The sequence below is a fragment of the Malaclemys terrapin genome, chromosome 11 (genome assembly GCF_027887155.1).
Source record: "Malaclemys terrapin pileata isolate rMalTer1 chromosome 11, rMalTer1.hap1, whole genome shotgun sequence".
Taxonomy (NCBI): Eukaryota; Metazoa; Chordata; order Testudines; family Emydidae; genus Malaclemys; species Malaclemys terrapin.
In genome coordinates, this window is record NC_071515.1 from 53,191,598 (window position 1) to 53,210,501 (window position 18,904).

The 18,904-nt window shown below is 37.6% G+C and overlaps 1 protein-coding gene across 19 annotated transcripts in view; it reads left to right on the forward strand.

Annotated features, from left to right (window-relative positions):
* Positions 1-18,904, forward strand: part of NEB (nebulin) — a 202,644-nt gene that overhangs the window by 173,405 nt on the left and 10,335 nt on the right. For 4 of the 19 annotated variants that reach the window (XM_054044614.1, XM_054044621.1, XM_054044620.1 and 1 more), the window contains 17 exons: positions 716-820; positions 1,688-1,780; positions 3,585-3,677; positions 5,318-5,410; positions 5,837-5,929; positions 7,051-7,143; positions 7,717-7,809; positions 8,994-9,086; positions 9,719-9,811; positions 10,294-10,386; positions 10,872-10,964; positions 12,718-12,810; positions 13,084-13,176; positions 13,454-13,546; positions 14,549-14,656; positions 14,984-15,167; positions 18,790-18,882. In XM_054044614.1, coding sequence (XP_053900589.1) covers positions 716-820; positions 1,688-1,780; positions 3,585-3,677; positions 5,318-5,410; positions 5,837-5,929; positions 7,051-7,143; positions 7,717-7,809; positions 8,994-9,086; positions 9,719-9,811; positions 10,294-10,386; positions 10,872-10,964; positions 12,718-12,810; positions 13,084-13,176; positions 13,454-13,546; positions 14,549-14,656; positions 14,984-15,167; positions 18,790-18,882 — 1,699 coding nt within the window. The remainder of the gene's footprint in view (positions 1-715; positions 821-1,687; positions 1,781-3,584; positions 3,678-5,317; positions 5,411-5,836; positions 5,930-7,050; positions 7,144-7,716; positions 7,810-8,993; positions 9,087-9,718; positions 9,812-10,293; positions 10,387-10,871; positions 10,965-12,717; positions 12,811-13,083; positions 13,177-13,453; positions 13,547-14,548; positions 14,657-14,983; positions 15,168-18,789; positions 18,883-18,904) is intronic. The other 15 variants (XM_054044619.1, XM_054044618.1, XM_054044617.1 and 12 more) reach the window with 15 other exon arrangements.

Consider the following 18,904-nt stretch of genomic DNA (forward strand, 5'->3'; position numbering starts at 1 on the left):
CTACAGTGTAGTCATACCTCAGTGGTTCTCAACCTATTTACCCTTGTGGCCACATATGCAGCTCTCTATGTGTTATGTGGACTGCATCCACACAATATAGCTATACTACCCGTATGGCCCTGAGGCTGTCACATGGGTCACAGCTGTGTGCTGATTGGGCTGAGAACCATGGCCATAGCCCTAAAGACGTGGACAAAAATTTAAATTTAAAACGGAGGCGGGGAGCAAAGCAATCAACTCCCAGCTGCCGCTGGTTGGCCAATAGAAGGAAGAGAACCCCTCTCCCATGGAAGACGGATCACCCCTGCGTTCCTCTAGCATTCACGCCCTCCTTTTTCTTGGGGCTGTCCACCTCACTGCTGGTATTATTAAGTTTCCCACCCGTTGAGCCTGGTGGATGACATTATTTTTCAATGGTGTGATTTTTTCCTAGTTCTCAGTAGTCACCTTTATAGAACTTTTTTATTTTATTTTAAGAATATATTACTAATTTTATTCTGATTAGTTGCAACCCGGGAGAGTATCTTTTACGTTCATGGATTGTAAAAAATCCCACCACATGTGACGATGTTTAAATGTCTCCTCAGAATATATCCTTGACAAATCTTTTATTTTCTATCTTTAAAAAAAAGAAAGCTTTTAAAAAGACAAGAGTAAACTCTTATCGACTAGAGTTGATATCCCAACCACATTTTTCTTTTCTTTTTTTTAATAGCTTCAGTACCAGTGGGATGTAAAGAACAGTAAAGGAAAAGTTACAGTGGTACAAGATACACCAGAAATACTGCGTGTTAAAGAAAACCAAAAGAATTTCAGCTCGGTATATTTATTTTACACCTTTTCAATGCTAACTCAAATAATCAATTTTAATATTTTAAAAAAACTTTTTAGACCTTTTTCTTGTATACACTTATGTCCATGTGTAGCCTTACTGACTTCGGTGGAGCTATTTATACTTCAAATTAAGCAGGTGCATGAAAATTTGCAGCATCAGGTCTTTAGTGTTTCATACTAATTTTACACTTATTTTAGTTAGCTGACTTTTACTACCTCTCATATCTGTTGCTGCTTGCCCAAACTTCTCACTCACTTTCTGTTTTGACAGTTAAGCTATCCTATGTGCAGTATTATTAGTGTTCACCCTTATTTTGTCATGTGGCCATCTAGTGCTGTGAGTTTGTAGTATAACAATCTTGATGTGATGCAAATGTCATCTTTTAACAGTAAATCAACTATGTCTGTCCTGATTTGTTTCACGTTTCACATGATTTATCTTAAGGAGTTAAGTATTTCTCTTGTGTCATGTTCACATTGGTCACATTGCACATTTAACAACAGAAGTCTGTCCAAACTCTGGAGAGTGATACATTTCAGTCTTAAACTAAATGCTACAAAATGGAATACTATTATCCATAAAATGTGCTACTGCAAATAAAAATGATCCAAACCCTTTGTTTCCACAAGGGTCACTGCTTGTAGTAAGGAGGGACTCTTCAAGGTAGGCAAAATAAACTTTACTGACCTTATTTTGCACCTGTTACAGATAGAGCTCAGAATTGGCTCAGAGCCTGTACCTTTGTATATTAGTTTGGCCCACCCACTTTCAGATGTTTTGTAGTCACTCTCTAGGAGGGACAATATTGTGTTTTCTGTGCTTAACTTTGTTGTCTTGGTTCTGAATATTAAGATTTTATATAAAGAAGATATTGGAACAGGAACAGCTATTGAAAAGACACCTGAGATGCAGAGAATTAAACGAACCCAGGACGCGATTAGCACGGTACAAAACAATGGATTTCTAACACTCTACCTGTGCTAATACAACTCAAATAATTTCCTCTTCCTCACTCGTTTCCTTATCCGGTGCTAACAGCAGTTTTGGAATTACTTTTGAAATGAAGGGTTATCTTAGAGTCTTTGCCTATTACCATTTGTCAAAAAATAGTTTCCTAACAAGCTTTAAAAAGTTTTATTTTCTTATGTCCTTATTTGTGGTAGCTCTTACTAGGAAAATCTTTTTAATGATTAACAATATGCTAATTATAATATTTTTCTAAAACATGGAAGCTCTCGTTCTAATTATAATCTCTCTCCAAAGGTGTAATTTAACACATTTTTATATCAAGTTTACTTTGCATAAAAGTTTTAATATTCTAAAGTATGAATAAGGATTTATTTATGCACGTTGGCAAATGCAATGTTAAGTATTTAGCCTACATATAGTTTATGCTTTGAATGCTGATGTCATATTAGGGCAAGAGATACTAAAGCTTGCCTCTTTATTAAAACGTTTGCTTGATGATGGTGAGAGAAATTTGTTCGGGAGAAAGTTGTTTTTGCATCTTGTAAAAAAAGGAGACAAAACTGATTTTTTTTAAAATAGACCTTTGTATGCAGCCTCACCCATGTTGGATAGTATATGTCTCATAAATCCAAAACTTGAACATCTACATTCATATAGAAAGCAAGTAGCAAGGTGACAGGTCTGTTCAGTATATTTAGATTTATGTTAAAAATCAATTTCAGACTACAGTATTATAAAACAGAGCTATTAATGGTAGCTTAAACTGTAGCTGAGATTCCCTCTGCTTACAGCTTTACTGTGAAAAGGACTAGAATACTTTAAAAGTAGATACCTGCTTTTAAACTGGATGGCTGTATTGGACAAAAGTGCAGAGACATCTCTGGTCCTATTGAAATGAATGGGATCTGCAGGTTCTCAAAATCTTTGGAAATCAAGCTAATTCTGTTGGGGTAGCTAAATATGGATTTAGGTGCCTAACTTTAGGCACTTAGACTAAGATTTTCAAGTGACTAGCAATTTTGACAATTTTTTTTTTTTTTTGTGCCTAAGTGATACATCTCAAATTAGGCCCAAATTTTAGCAGTCATGTGATCAGCACTTTCAAAATACCATGCTCTCTTGAGGTGTCTCAAGTTGGATGCCCAAATGTTGGGCTCAGGTTTGAACATTTTACTTTAAGAAGCTAAGATTGTCTGCCTCTTTACTCTGGGTTCAATTATTGGTTGATTAGTTTTTGATGCCACGGCAACTCTGGCTTTTTTAAAGACTTGAGAGCCAAAAGATTCAGCATCTGTGCCCTAGAGAAACCCTCTGCTCCTGTCTATTACATTAGAATTTATTGAAATTTGGGTCTCAGAAGGAGATGGCTCCCTATGAAGGGAAGATAAGATTTCTTTATGGACAACTGAACTTTATTGAATACACTTGTTTAAAGATGACCAAGGTCATCTCACTTATGGCAAAAACAGGTCCCCAGGGGAGAAGGATGCATGTCTGAACCCACTGCATGTCCTAGCCTTTTCTCTAATTCCCATTGCATTGTATGCGGCCCGTTTACCTTTAGACACACTGAGATGGCTTAAGGAAGCCTGATAATGCAGATCAGTTTTGGCAGAATCTTTCTTGAAGACTGTCCTTCCACATGGGTGTATGTAATGCTTTAAGTTTCAATAAGTTTAAAATGACCTGTTTCTTTGTTCTATCATGTAATTGGGTACCATATATATATGTTTAATGAGCTTTAAGTATTTTTGTTTTTTGAATGTATGTGACTTTGCAGATTAAATATAAGGAAAGTATTGGAAAAGGAATTCCAATTTCTGATCTTCCCGAAGTGAAACGTGTGAAGGAGGCACAGAAGCACATCAGCTCGGTAGTGGCTGATATTTTTTGCACTCATCTGTGTGACCTGCACAGTCATAACACTATGCTTGCATTACTAAATAGTCCTCCTTTCCTTTCTAATAAATACTATCATTTCCAACTAGGACTTTCAGGGAGGTGTATGCCCTTTGCCGAGCTCAAGCTTTAGTGTCCATTAGCATTAATGGCTTTTGCCTGTTGAAAGGAGAATGTACCTCTCAATCTTTATGATGAGCACCAGCAGGGCACTAGAATTCAATTTTCTTCACTACTCAAGCTTGGAGCTTGATAAACTAAGCCACTTAGCTGATTTAATTCTAAATATGTGGTTAAGATAAAAAAAAATGGTCAGGTAGTTTCTTAAACAATTCTGCAGTGTTGTGAATGGTTGGAGGGAAATCTCACTAAAAGTATCTGGAGCCATATTAATTGTCACAAAATCCAGTTACAGTTCTGAGTATAAACAGCATCTTGGCCTTCTTTGTTACTCTGTTGTTAGAGTCGATTTTTAGGTGACATTCCTTTTAACTTCAGTGAGAGCATTGAATGTAGACTCATGAGCAGATGTGGTCCTTTGCTTATTGGTACCTCAGTTATTCATTATAAAAGAATTCTCTTGAGTGATGGCAAAGTCCTTATAAGTGAGTGTAAATAACCTTTAAGTAATAACTTTCCCTTTCCTGTCCTCTGTCCCATCTTTTCCCTCTGAGCTCCTTCTGATACTAATTGATTTTTACAGTTCAGTTTTGCATAATCTGGTTATATTTTCAAACTACACTGGTGTTTGCTAACCTTGGATTTACCTCATCTCATGCTTTCAATGCCTTATTTACCATATATTCTAACCGTTTTCTGGTTTTGGTGGCATACTGAAGGCATATAACGCAGAATGTACATCCATTTTAGTGATTTACAAGTTATATCTCTAACATAATTGTAGTTCTGGTTCTTATGATCAGACTTCGGACTGAAGCATTTTATATGCAATTTCCTTTCATGAAAATGCAAGCAATTATTTGATCAAATAATTACAAATGAAGACGAATCTAACTGTATGAGAGCTGAAATTCAGATGCGCTTTCTCGTCAGAAAACTAAAACGAAATGGAGGCACTCGAGTATTATTAATAGTTAAGACACAGAGATAGGATAAATCTTGAAAGGGGACTTCATGTGAAGTGGAGCCACATTGTCTCTATACAGTGCTTTCAAAATGTACTACACAGCCCTCTAAGAATTTTAGCCATATGTTGACACTGTAACATAAAATATCTATCTCTGAAAATGTTAATTACAGGAAAAATAGCACATGGGAATTTTCAAAACCAGATCAATGTGTTTTTTTTAAAGAACTGCAACAATTTTAGACCCCAAATCAGCTATGTATTTAAGCATACTTAAGTGTAACTTTAAGTGGGCAATCCCATTGACTTCAGTATGTTCATGTACTTAAAATTAGATGCCTGTCCAACTACTTTGTTGAACCAAAGTACCTTTGGTTGAACTTAAAAACACAGACCTGCAGCCAAAATAAAATGTGCACATATTTACATGTAATCCAAACAAACTACATATCCAGCTTCACTTAGGTTTCTGTGAAAAGTGAGCAGTCTTCTCATCACCTCTGTGGGTGCTTATGTTCTTTCTGCAGGTGTTGTACAAAGAGGACCTCGGGACAGGAATCCCAACACCTATGACTCCAGAGATAGAAAGAGTCAGACGCAATCAAGAACACATTAGCACGGTATTTCTCAAAGAAATAAAACAACTCATCCTTTCACAATAACATCCTAACAACCATTCTTTGTTTCTTCAATTATTTAAAAGAAAACTACCAACATGAAATATTTAACTCATCTCCTGCCATTCCCATTGTGTTTTTAACCTTTTGAGTGATTTACAATTTTATATAAAAATTTTATATACAAAAAGCACACCCTGAGGTCAGCAGTGAAATTAACATGGCATTTTCCCTCTGCAAGTTTTTTTAATTTTAACTCACCAGCTTCTGAGTATTTATGGAATAATCAACCACCATGCATCTGCCTTTAGTATTCACCTCTAGAAGTGTGGAATAGTCAATACTATTATTAAACACTGTTCACCACATAAGACTTAATAACCTTGCCTGGTTTGAGTACTTTTTTGGATACTTTCTTGTACCTCACAGGTGTTGTACAAGGAGGGCTTGGGGACTGGGATCCCAACACCTGTCACTCCAGAGATGGAGAGAGTCAAACGCAATCAAGAGATCGTTAGCTCGGTATTTCCAAAAGAAAACAACAATCCCGTTAACTCCTCCATATTAAATTTCTTCCTTTAACCCTTCACAGGGCTTTGAATCACAGCCCTTTTTTTTAAAACTGAACCACTAAACCTGTCACCATCCTAGTATAGTATTTTAATTTTCCTTCCCAGTCTAACTTAGTTATAAATAGTTCCTTCACTGAAATTTTAACCATATTTACTCTACCATATTTCCCCCACTGAAAAACATGTGATGTTCAGAGTGGATTCCCATCCTCTTCCTCAATAACACAGTAGATGTTTCTAACAGCCTTTGGCATCACCATGTTAGTGCAGTGCAAATGTAAAATAAAACCTAACCTTTCTTTAAAGCAATAGAATGTAATTAGAACATGACATGTCTTTCTTTTGTTGTTGCCATGTTGGATGCTTTTCTTGTATCCTACAGGTCTTTGTAAACAGACCCGGGGCAGCATTGCTGTCGTTCCAGAGAGGAAGAGAATTACATACATAATGAAGATTTATTATAGTACTCACAATCCCCTAGGATAAACTCTTCTGGTCCTAATACATTCCATTTGAATTGCCATCTACAATTCATGAATTTTACGTCATGATGCTTTTTTATTATTAACTTTTTTGTGTCCCTGTTTATATGGGGGGAGGTTTGAATTCATTTTACACCTACTCAAACACCATAGTTTTGAAATTCTGTCCTGACTTCAGATTCTTATGCCGCTTAGGAGAATACAATGTAGTTACACTTTTTGATACATGTACTTACCACAAGCTACTCTGATCTCATTTAAACTGGTACAAGTCTGGAGATATCCATTAAAATCAATTAAATCACTCCAGATTTACAATGAAGCAAATTAAATCAGAATCTGGCCCACTTGTGCCTTCATATTTCCCCACGCATCTCTTATTAATGGGAATTGTGGGTGCATAGCTGAGGTCACAAATACTGCATAATCATCAATATTAGTTAATTTTCCCTTTAACTTTTCCTAGTTTGGGGGTCAGGATTGATATAGAAAAATCTGGATTCTTGATGCTTAACATGTACATGATGTTAAGTGGACATTTGTTGACTTGCTTCTTCTTTTTCTTTGACACTTCCTCGTTGCCACACAGGTGTTGTACAAGGAGGGCTTGGGGACTGGGACCCCAACACCTGTCACTCCAGAGATGGAGAGAGTCAAACGCAATCAAGAAAACTTTAGCTCGGTATTTTTTAAAAAGAAAATAGCTACCTTTAACACCATTTCGGATGAACTTTTAAAAATTTATAAAAGTTCAACCCTTTTCCTTTCCTGTAATCAACTTATAAAAATAAGATCATCCTCTTTCCAATTTTCAGTAATTACTACTTATTTCTTTTTTTTTGTACTTTTTATGAGTTATGTAATTCTGAGGAACTCCTAACCACCATTTCCACCCCTCTATTTTCCAAACCTCTGTTTAACTTTTAAAAAACTAGAACTATTTTGAAGTTTTAATATAGCACTAGGTTTTTAATTAACCTCAATCCCTTTTTTTCCCCACTGTAGTGCACGTAAAAAATAAGACATGGTATTTCTGCAAGTCTAAAGAATTCTATCCGAGTTGATCACAATTCCTGTATAACATTGATCTTAGCTGGCTTATTCATTAATACTTCCTGCTTTTTTGGTGCAGAGTGGATTTGGTAGACATAAAAATTGTATTCCTTATGATCAACACTTACCCTCGTCAAGTGGAGTATTACTGACCTTTTAAAAAAAAAATTTTTTTTTTTAACACGTCCTTGTTACTCAACAGGTGTTGTACAAAGAGAACCTGGGGACAGGAATTCCAACACCTGTCACACCAGAGATTGAGAGAGTCAAACGCAATCAAGAAAACTTTAGCTCGGTATTTTACCAAATGAAAAAAGTTTCCTTTAACTCATTTTTAAATGTTTTAACCTTTACCAAAATAACTGTACTGCTATCCTTTCCCTGTAATCAACTTATACTGATAAAACCATCCTTTCCCCCATCTTTTTCTGCAGTTCCCAGTGATTGATACCTTATTCCTATTCATGTTTTATGGTTTAGATAATCCTGAACGTTGCTATCTATTTTTTTTTTTTAATAACAGGCTTTTAAAAAAAAATTACCTCAATCCTTGATTTTTTTTTTTCTGGTTTAATGCACATATCAAGACATGTTTGGCCAAAACCTCAGCTGATATAAATCTGTATAATTTCAGTGTAACTACACCAATTTAGACTGCTGAGAGTCTGTCTCAGTATTTCTGCAAGGGCTAAAGAAGCATTTAGTTAGTATTTAGAGCAGACTGCTTCTTTTCTGTCATGTCAGATGCCTTTTGTCCCATCCTTCCTATCTCTCATGGTGCAAACACTCTCAGTTGAATCCTTATCTGTGTAAACTGGCATACCTTCATTTGAAGCTCTGGTCCTATGGGTCAAAATTGCCAGCATAGGTGCATTTCTTAGAGAGAGAGAGAGAGAGAGAGAGAAATTTCACGTGCAGTCAGACAGCAATGTTAAATAAGTATTTCTCAAGTACCATTCCCAGATGCACTCTTTATAATGTAATCCCTGTGCCCTTTTCAGAATAAGGCAGCAAGATTCCTTAATCTTAACTCGGGCACCATTTTATTGATTTTTTTTTTATGACAACTCCTCATTGCACATGTTATACAAAGAGAATTTAGGGAAGGAACATCAATCTCTCTCTCTCTCCAGAAACACAGGGTCAAATACAATCAAGAAAATGTTATTTCATTATTTATGAAAAATCCTTTCATTCCTTTTTAAGCAACATTTTTATCCTCTAAAATAGCCTTCAAACCTAGATATTTCATGTGATCCACATATAAAAAACCCTCTTTCCATCAAAATTGATCACAATGTATTGTATATTACACTGACTCTACAGCTTTTATTTCATTAATTTGTCTTGCTTTTAGTTCGGGGTGGCTGTGAAAAAATTGTATCCCACACACTTATCCCTTTCTGCCAGCACACGAGATATTATTGACTCTTGCTTTTTTTCTTTTTCTTTTTGGGCTATTTCCATGTTACCCCACAGGTGTTGTACAAAGAGAATCTGGGGACAGGAACCCCAACACCTGTCACTCCAGAGATGGAGAGAGTCAAACGCAATCAAGAAAACTTTAGCTCGGTATTTTTGAAAGACAAAAGTTTCCTTTAACTCCATTTAAAATGCACATTTTAATCTTTATAAAGAAAACAAAAACCACACACCCTATCCCTTTCATGTAATTAACTTATACCAATAAGACCATCCTCTTTCCATCATTTTACTGCAATTTTACAGTGACTGTTACTTAATCTTCTTCCTAACTTTACTATTTGTATGATCCTCAGTAATGTTAACCACTTTACTCCTTGTTCAAGCCTTTTTTTTTTTTTTTTTTTTGTCCTGTTGGATATTTTTAAAAATCTCTATTGTATCTGTCACTCACCATGCAAGGAACATGGGTCAGAATCTCTAATAGAATAGAGTGAGAGCCAGTCATAAAACTTTCTCATGTAATCAGATTACGTTTTTGATCTGTGTTTGCCAAGAAAACCATTCTCTGGTGGATTCAATATATATTCCACAATAAGACATTAGAATTATCTGGTCTTGAACCCATACTCCTTGCACAGCCAAAACTTTCATGGCATTCAGCCAGTATAGAAAAGCAGAATCAGACCAACCAGACTTAATACCTGACATAATGTGGCACTTTATTAATTGTTGCTTTTCTGATTTTTTTATTTTTTTTTGGATGCTTCATTACCACACAGGTGTTGTACAAAGAGAACTTGGGGACTGGAACCCCCTTACCTGTCACTCCAGAGATTGAGAGGGTCAAACGCAATCAAGAAAACTTTAGCTCGGTATTTCTGATAAGCGAAAAGTTCCCTTTAACTCTGTTTCAAAATGAACTTTTTTAACAAATGACACTGACCTCCCATTATTTTAACCTATTTTTGTTTTGATGTTGTTGCTTTTTAAAACATTTTTAATGCCACATTTCTAATCTTGAGAACTTTTAACCATTTGCCCTTCTTCACTTTTCAATCTTTATTTTCTCTGAAACTTTTACGTTAATTTTTTTTTTACCACCACCCATTTTCGTAACAGCCTTAACTACTGCTTTTTTGTGGTCTTGTTAAAACACAATATTTGTTCAAAGAATTCTTTTGTGGTTAAAACGCAATGCTAGATCTGTATTTCCCCAGATGCATTCTTTTAAAAATGTAACACCTAAGTCTTTCTTACACATGAAAAGATAGAACATGCCCTAGGGTTCCAACTTGTAAACAAATGGAGTTTTATTTATTGCTGCTTTCTATGGCTGCTTTCTTATGTCTCACAGGTGTTGTACAAAGAAAATGTAGGGAAAGCTACCCCAACACCAGTCACTCCAGAGATGGAGAGAGTCAAACGCAATCAAGAACACATTAGCTCGGTATTTTTAGCAGGAAAAACACTCTTTTTAAGATCTGAACTGTTTAACCTAACACTAGAGGTTTTAACAATCCATGCTTTCTAACTTTAAAATGGATGTGAATTCACCTCTTGGCATAAAATTCCTACCTTTTACACTTATAAATAAGCTACAGAGTCTCATCTTTAATCCTTTGGTACTAGGATTTTATTAGAACAACAATTTAATTGACTTTCTTTTTTCAATAAATGGGGGGGGTGTTTTGTTTTTGTTTAACCCTTCCAGACTCCTTATTCTACTAAGCTATTTTGCTTTCATGCAGTGCTGATTCCTTAATGGAGCCATTCCTGCAGCCAATTAGATCAATCACAAAGCACTTATTGATTTTACTGGAAACAGGAATGGGCCCCAAAAAGTAACCCTTTCTAAATGTGATAATTCAGAAGCTCTTGTTTTTATTGTCATTGCCTTTTTATGATTTTTGGATACTCCTTTGTATCATGTAGGTTTTGTACAAAGAACACGTGGGGAAAGCGACCCCAACACCAGTCACTCCAGAGATGGAGAGAGTCAAACGCAATCAAGAACACATTAGCTCGGTACCTATAAAATAAACAGTTTTTCCCCCTTTGCTCCTATTTTTTAATAAAATAACACTAACATATTTCAGAAAAGCTTTTTTAGCTTAAAATGTTAGATATGGCTCTGTTTGCATAATTTCTTTTGCTCCTAAAAATAAACCTAGCTTTAGTGTTAACAGTCTGCTCCTGGAATTTTAAGATTGTTTTATAACCTAGCTCTGTGACTGTAGGGCTCTATCCAGATATTAACAGTCTCTGTGGCTGCTGGCCTATACGAGCTCAACAGTACTTCCTCCCTATTGTTCCACTGAATCCAGTTAGGAACTGACCTGGTGACATGCTCTAGACCTCTGGGAGTTGGAAGTAGTTGACAGTATCTAGGGCCTTGGCTACACTTGTGAGTTACAGCACAATAAAGCCTCCCAGAGTGCTGTACCTCACTCCCCATCCACACTGGCAAGGCACGTACAGTGCTGTATCTCCCTGCCTACAGCGCTGCTGGTACTCCACCTCCCCGAGAGGAATAACGTTTACTGCGCCTTGGCTACAACTCCCGGGTGTCAGTGTGAACGAGGAGTTAATTTACTGCGCTGTGATAATCCCCTTATCAAGTGGCCACTCTTCTCATTGTTGTGATCGGCTGCAGGAATGCGGAAGTGCCGTTTCAAAGCTCTGTTTCAGAGAGAAAAAGCAAACATTTTGCTGTTTGCTTTGAGTGAGTGAGAGAGAAGCAGGAGGGTCTGAATGTACAAGATAGCGTGCTGACACACACTCAGCACTCCAAAAACCCACTCGCTCTGCCCCCACACTCCCTGTCACACGCCACCCCACCCCCCTTTTGTAAAGCACGTTGCAACCATTTGAATGCTGGGATAGCTGCCCATAATGCACTGCTCCCAATGCAGCTGCAAATGTGGCCACGACAGTGCTGGCAGCTGGCAGTGTGGATAGACTGCAGCGCTTTCCCTACTCAGCTGTACAAAGGCGGGTTTAACTCACAGTGCTGTACAGCTGCAAGTGTAGCCATACACTAGGAAACATTGAGAACCACATGGGCTTAAACATTAGGGCGTGATCCAGCTCCCATTAGAATCAGTGGGAGTCTTTCCATTGCCTTAACTGGAATTGCACAACTGTACAACCTGCCCCTTTTAAGGGATGAAGTCTCATATTGCCATATATAGCAGTCAGGGTCCTGGGAGTGATGCAGTGAGATTTACAGAACATCTGCCCCTGGAGTTGGTTTTTAATTTGGCTGACTGGTGTCAATCAGACTGGTGTCAATCAATACCCTGGCAGCTGTGAGAAGGTTCAGTCAATGGAGTCTCATTTGGGTTGGGATTCAGATTACAACCAGTTCAGGTGATTGAGAACTGAAAAGCCTCTTACCAGCTGCCCCTCCTACAGCAATTCCTCCTCCAATCCTAATCTTAAGGTTTGCATAATACATGAAGACAGTGATGTGGTGCATGGGAGTTAGGGACTGGAGCAACCTCTTTCTTGACTAGGTCTGCCCAAGGCACAGACAACTTCCGAGAGCTTGTGCATCCTGCAGTACCATAAATGTTTGCAGCTGGATAGAGCCCTTCTATTTTAATATGAAAACTTCATTTTTAATTCTTTTTTTCCAGTTTTTTTTTTCTTGCTCTTCCACATCCTTGTCCCTTTAGCTGTTTGGCATTCATGCAGTGCTGTGTAACATAACAAGTCATGATTTTTTTAATTTGATAAGTAACTTGTTTTTTCTGGATACGTCTTTTGTATCCCGTAGGTATTATACAAAGAAAACTTGGGGCGAGCAACCCCAACACCTGTTACTCCAGAGATGGAGAGAGTCAAACGCAATCAAGAAAACATTAGCTCGGTATTGTCTTGAGAAAATAAAATGTGATGTGACAGTGCATTTTTAAAAAATACCTTTCATCTGATTAGTTTTGTTTCTCCTCCACATTTTTAAATGTAATTTTAATTGGCTTTTTAAAATTACAAGCATTGATTTTTAACAACTTTTTAAATATTTTTTCCAGAGGGATTTTTCCTATTAACACAATAAACTTTACTATTACAAAAGTAATAGTTTTAAAAAATTCACTTGTACATTTTTTGTGATTTTTGGATACTTCTTTGTAACCTGTAGGTTGCTTACAAAGAAAACGTAGGGAAAGCAACGCCGACACCTGTCACTCCAGAGATGGAGAGAGTCAAACGGAATCAAGAAAACATTAGCTTGGTATTGAAAGGAACAACCTTATATTTAAAAAATAACAAGCCTCAAAAACTTTGTTCTGCTTCTAATTTTACCCCAATTTTCTCAACTTGCCTTTTTTTTCCTTTTGAAATAATTATTTTACTTTTTGCATAATGAAATAACGTTTTAACTGCTTTACTTCTTGATATCCTTTTATCCATGCAGTGAGAGTATGATTAAACAATAACACAATTTACACCATGATTCATCAACAATTGTCTAGTCTTTGACTTCTGGACACTTTTTTTGTGTGCTATAGGTGTTGTACAAAGAGCACATGGGAAAAGGAACTCCGACACCTATCACTCCAGAGATGGAGAGAGCTAAACGCAATCAAGAAAACATTAGCTCGGTATTTGCTAGGACAAATAAATAAGCTACAAAATAACATTTTAACATTATAAATCATTTAGTCCTTTCCTCATTCAACTTTAAAACATCTAAATATTAACTTCCTTACCTAGTTTTGAAGTTTTAAAATGATACTAAAATATAACTCTAATTCCTGGAGTTTTCCATTCCTTGTTTTAACTGGCTCTCTATTTTCATCTGATTCCTTGTTTTACATAACAATTTGACTTCAAATAACAAATGTAACCATCTAAATTCCTGGTAATAGCCTCTGTGTTTAAAGTGCATATATGGTATGTGATGCATAATGGACATTCTTCAGCATTATGGGTATTTTCTGTTAGTAACTTGTGTTCTACATAAAATGTGTTCATTCCTACAGGCAGTAACGCCCCCCATAAGCTGTTACTCAAGACAGCAGAGACTTGTCGTGCCCTCTCCTGGCAAATGCTTATGCATGCAGATAGTTTCACTGAACCTATATGGCCCTCATCAACACAGTATTTGAGATCCTAATTCCCCTTCCCCCCATGTAATTGAATATTAGAAGGATAAAATGGGCCTAATTATTTTCTCCACTACTCACTGATAACTCTATGAAGTCAATGAGTTGAATGTCAATAAATGAGAACAGAATATGGCCCAAAAAACTCTCTAAGGTTTGGCTCTGGCCTTTGTTTACCAAGGCAGCAATTTTTTTACATACTCATCTAACAGAATTAATCAGGCTTTCATCACTACTTTGCCTTTAAAAGACTTTAGCGATCAGAGTAAAAGATCTTTTACTTAGTGAAAAGAAAGTTTGAGGCATGTTCTTATACCATGCCTCTCAAAAGCCAGTGCTACCCATGTCTCAATAACTAAACTAGCATGGTGGCCTAGAGGCTCTCTCCAGCATGTCCTCATTCATTTTGTCTCATCTCGTCACTCCTGTGCAAAATGTCTCTGAGAATTCAGAGCCAGCGTACTGACCCACATTCACTCCCTGTTTCTCATTTGTTAGGTCCTCTATTCAGATAGTTTCCGGAAACAAGTGCAAGGCAAAGCAGCCTATGTATTGGATACCCCCGAAATGAGGCGCGTACGAGAGACCCAGCGACACATCTCTACAGTAAGGCTTCCTTTTTTTTAGAAGGTTAGCAAGTGATGTAATCAAAATTTAACTCAGTTCTTGAGCGATCAGAGTTGTCACATCATGGATAATGTGTCTATGGTGATTCTGGTTGCCATATTTAAATAGCAAAAGCCAAACTGAATTTATCCCTTATAGACTCCACAAGGGATACATATTTGGGACTTCCGTGTCTCTTGGATTTCAGAAGTCAGAGATGCCAATGCACATCTTTACTAGCTATTAATTCAAGGCAAGCAGAAATACCAAGAGTAGCTACTCTACAGAGCAATGGACATGTCTTTTTTTTTTTTTTTTTAATTGTAGGTGAAATACCATGAAGATTTTGAAAAACACAAAGGCAGCTTCACACCTGTGGTTACTGACCCCATTACAGAGCGTGTGAAAAAGAACATGCAGGACTTCAGTGATATTCACTACAGGGGCATTCAAAGAAAGGTTGTAGAAATGGAGCGAAAACGAGTGGACCAGGATCAAGAGACAATCACAGGTATTCAGCACTCACACTGCATAGCAGTACTGAGAGCATTTCTTCTGCCCTGTGTAAAACTCAACATGGTCATGAAAATTTACCATCCTAAGCACTTTTCACAGATTCCAAGACCCGAAGGGACCATTGTGATCATCTAGACTGATCTCCTGTATAACACAGGCCATGGAACACCTTCAAAATAATTAATAGAACAGTCTAAGAGGAAAAACATACAATTTACCCGGCCAGCTGCTCCTGGGACCCTCTGTGGGGGAGGGGAGGCTTATGTCAGGGTGTCCCCCTCCCCCTTGCCATGTACCCCTTCTCCACAGAGCCAGGGAGGGGGACAGGGCTCAGGAGCAGGAGAGCTCAGCTGCCTTGGTCTGAGCCTTCTGGTGTGAGTGCCTTAAAGAGATAGCACATGGTCTCTCAGACTCCCCCAGCAGCCAGCACTCTCGCACAATCTGTGTGTGTGTCTCTCCCTCTCTCAAACACACACACACACACACACACATACAGTCTCTGTGTCTCACACATACTGTCTCTCTTTCACAAACACACACTTTCACACTCACATCCCAACACATTCTTGTGGTGGTGGTGTTACTAGTTGGTGCTTCCTGCAATGCACATATATGCGCTGTAATTTTGTTCTTTCAAAGTGCTGTTATTTTAGTTTTTTGACTGGTCTATGCATTTCATAATTTTATTTCTCTCTTATGCTTACATTTAATTCATTGTGTAGTGAATTCTAAAATGCCTAACCTGGCCTGACTGAAGTAATTATCCCTATGGTAACTTTACCAAAAAAAAAAAAAAAAGTTTTTGTTTCTGTTGGTGGTGTACATCCATCCACACATTACACTGCTCTACAGCCAAAATGCTTCTGAAATAAATGTAGTCAAACTTTACTAATTCTGGGTCACTGAGAACGAAAATGATGCTTAAAATTGTTGATTGGCTCTAGTTTTCAAGATATGCTATTGGGTCACTATATACGACCCTTGACTTGGGAATGGCGGATGATAAGTGAGTTATAAAGGGAAGGGATCACAATTTAAACCAGAAATGACTAAAATACAGCTTTGACTGGATCTATGACTGGGTTTGGACAGTACTTGCTTTTTAGGCAAAACAATGAATGATGCAATCTGAAGCTGGTATTGCATCATACATGATATGAATTGCATCATGTTATTCCTAGAAGTCATGGATGATGCAATCATAACGAAGCTTACATCACTCTGCTGAACAAATTGCCCTATATCAGCTCTAGAAATCATACAGTGTCGTGCTCTCTTATTTGTCAGTGTTTGATTTTGCAAAGGGACACATTTCTGTTTAGCCAAAGTGAGCAGAGATGCCTCGTACTTGTGTGAACTGTGCAGATAACTTCTGCTATGTTTGTGGTGAAGTGACTTTTGCATCACAAAAGCGCAGTATAACCACTATGGTTAAGAAAGCCTATCACCTTTATTTTGGCTGCAAAATTGGAGATCAGGACAAGAGGTGGGCCCCATCCATATGCTGCAACACTTGTGCAACAAATCTTCGCCAGTGGTTGAACAGGAAAAGGAAATCTATGCCTTTTGCAGTGCCAATGATTTGGAGAGAGCCAACAGATCATACTAGCAATTGTTACTTCTGCATGGTACCTCCAGTTGGGAAAGGTGTGTCAAAGAAGAAAAAGTGGACTGTGCATTATCCAAACATTCCATCAGCTATATGCCCAGTACCCCACGGAGAAGGACTGCCGGTTCTCATGCACCAGAATCATTCTCACTTGAGTCAGACGAGGAAGAGGATGAAACTTGTGGTCCTGAACCATCAATGTCACAGGACCCACATTTTCTCCCATCCTCCTCCTCTGAACCACCAAGAGTAAGGCAGAGCTGTTGGGCTCCAGACTACAGCAGTGGAATCTCCTGGCAGCTGATGTTAGGGTTTCCATGTTCCGTGACCATCAAAAGGATCTTGTCCCATTCTTCTTCATGGAAGGTGATCTTGTAGCCTGCAACAACTCGAGGGTGTGATGGCAGCCCTCAACATCGTTCACGATCCAGATGAGTGGAGACTGTTCATTGATTCATCGAAGATGAAAAAAAGCTGTTTTACTGCATAATGGCAATGGGTCTGATGAAGAACTTTGTCAAGGCCATTGACAAAACACAAGCAGCTTTCAAGTACCTCCATGGAAAATTTCCAAGGTTAAGTGAAGCTAAGATAAAGGAAGGTGTCTTTGTTGGTTCTCAGATTCGTGAACTTCTTCGAGATGATGCATTTGACCATGCACTGCGTGGCAAGGAAAAGACGGCATGGAAAGCTTTCCAGTTAGTGGCAATAAATTTTCTTTGAAACAACAAGGCAGACAACTACAGGTTGTTGGTGGAAAACCTCCTCAAGGCATACAAAAGCCTTGATTGCAATATGTCACTGAAGATACATTTTTTGCACTCTCAACTAGATTTTTTTTCCACCGAACTGCGGAGCAGTGAGCGACGAGCACGGCGAGCGATTTCACCAGGACATTGCAACAATGGAGAAACGCTATCAGGGCAAATGGAGCCCATCAATGCTTGCAGACTATTGCTGGACAGTGACAAGAGATGCTCCATTTAATGAATACAGGGGACAAGCCAAGAAGCGCCGAGTAGACACTGAATAGAACTAAACTATGTACATAATAGTTTTTTGCCTTTTGTTTCATAATAAATTTTATTTATATAACTCTTCTGCTGATTTTTAAAGTGTTACATAAACAGGACAGGTGAAATGATTCTATGATTCTATGAAATATTATCATGTAACGCAACCATAAACACCTGAAAAGACCTAGGTTTACAATTTATGATTAAAACTCTACTATCTACACAATATACATAGACATAAAATGTAAACACTTAAATATCTTAGAAACAGAAGCCAATCAGTTGTTTTGTCATATTTGAATTCAGCACATCAAAATACATAATAAATAGCACATTTTATCTCTGAAGCAGACGACTTCTCAAAAATTGTAGACCAGTGTTATTGGTGAACATAAAATTAATTCTGCACATGGATAGAAAAAATTAGAGGGAACACTACTTATGTCTAGTCTGAATTTGTCTAGTTTTAACTTCCAGCTGTTGGATCATGTTAGATCAGTTTGATTCATTAGTCAGCGTTACTTTGAGCTATTTTAGTTACTCTTCAATTTAAATGTTGTGAATGGGCAATATTAGCTACACATCATGCAATCTAGAAACCTACTGTTTGATCCAGGTCTTTCTAAATTTAACATAGAAAGATCATAATTCATATTGATTTAAAATATTGTTTTAATTTCTTTCTAAGCACAGATGGACATATCCTTGCAGATCCTGGAGACGCGGTTGGCAAATCTGTTACTGTACAATGGCATCACTTGACAGAGTAATAAGGAAATGGGCCTTGCACAATTATCTGGTCTGTGTTACAGCCAGATTTGAGAAGTATAGTTTTAAGTTCTCTTCAAACTTCTCTTATGGCCTTCAAACATATTCAGCTCCAAAAGACAAAATTACTGCGTATAGGAACGTCTTATGTTCCTATTCTTTTCCTATTCAAGATGTAAGTGGACTTTTGGATAGTTGGTAAAAACAGTACATTTCTCTTTCAGGTCTTCGTGTGTGGCGTACTAATCCTGGATCAGTCTTTGACTATGACCCAGCAGAAGACAACATTCAGTCTAGAAGCTTGCACATGATTTCTGGTGTGTCCCACAATAGCTGCCG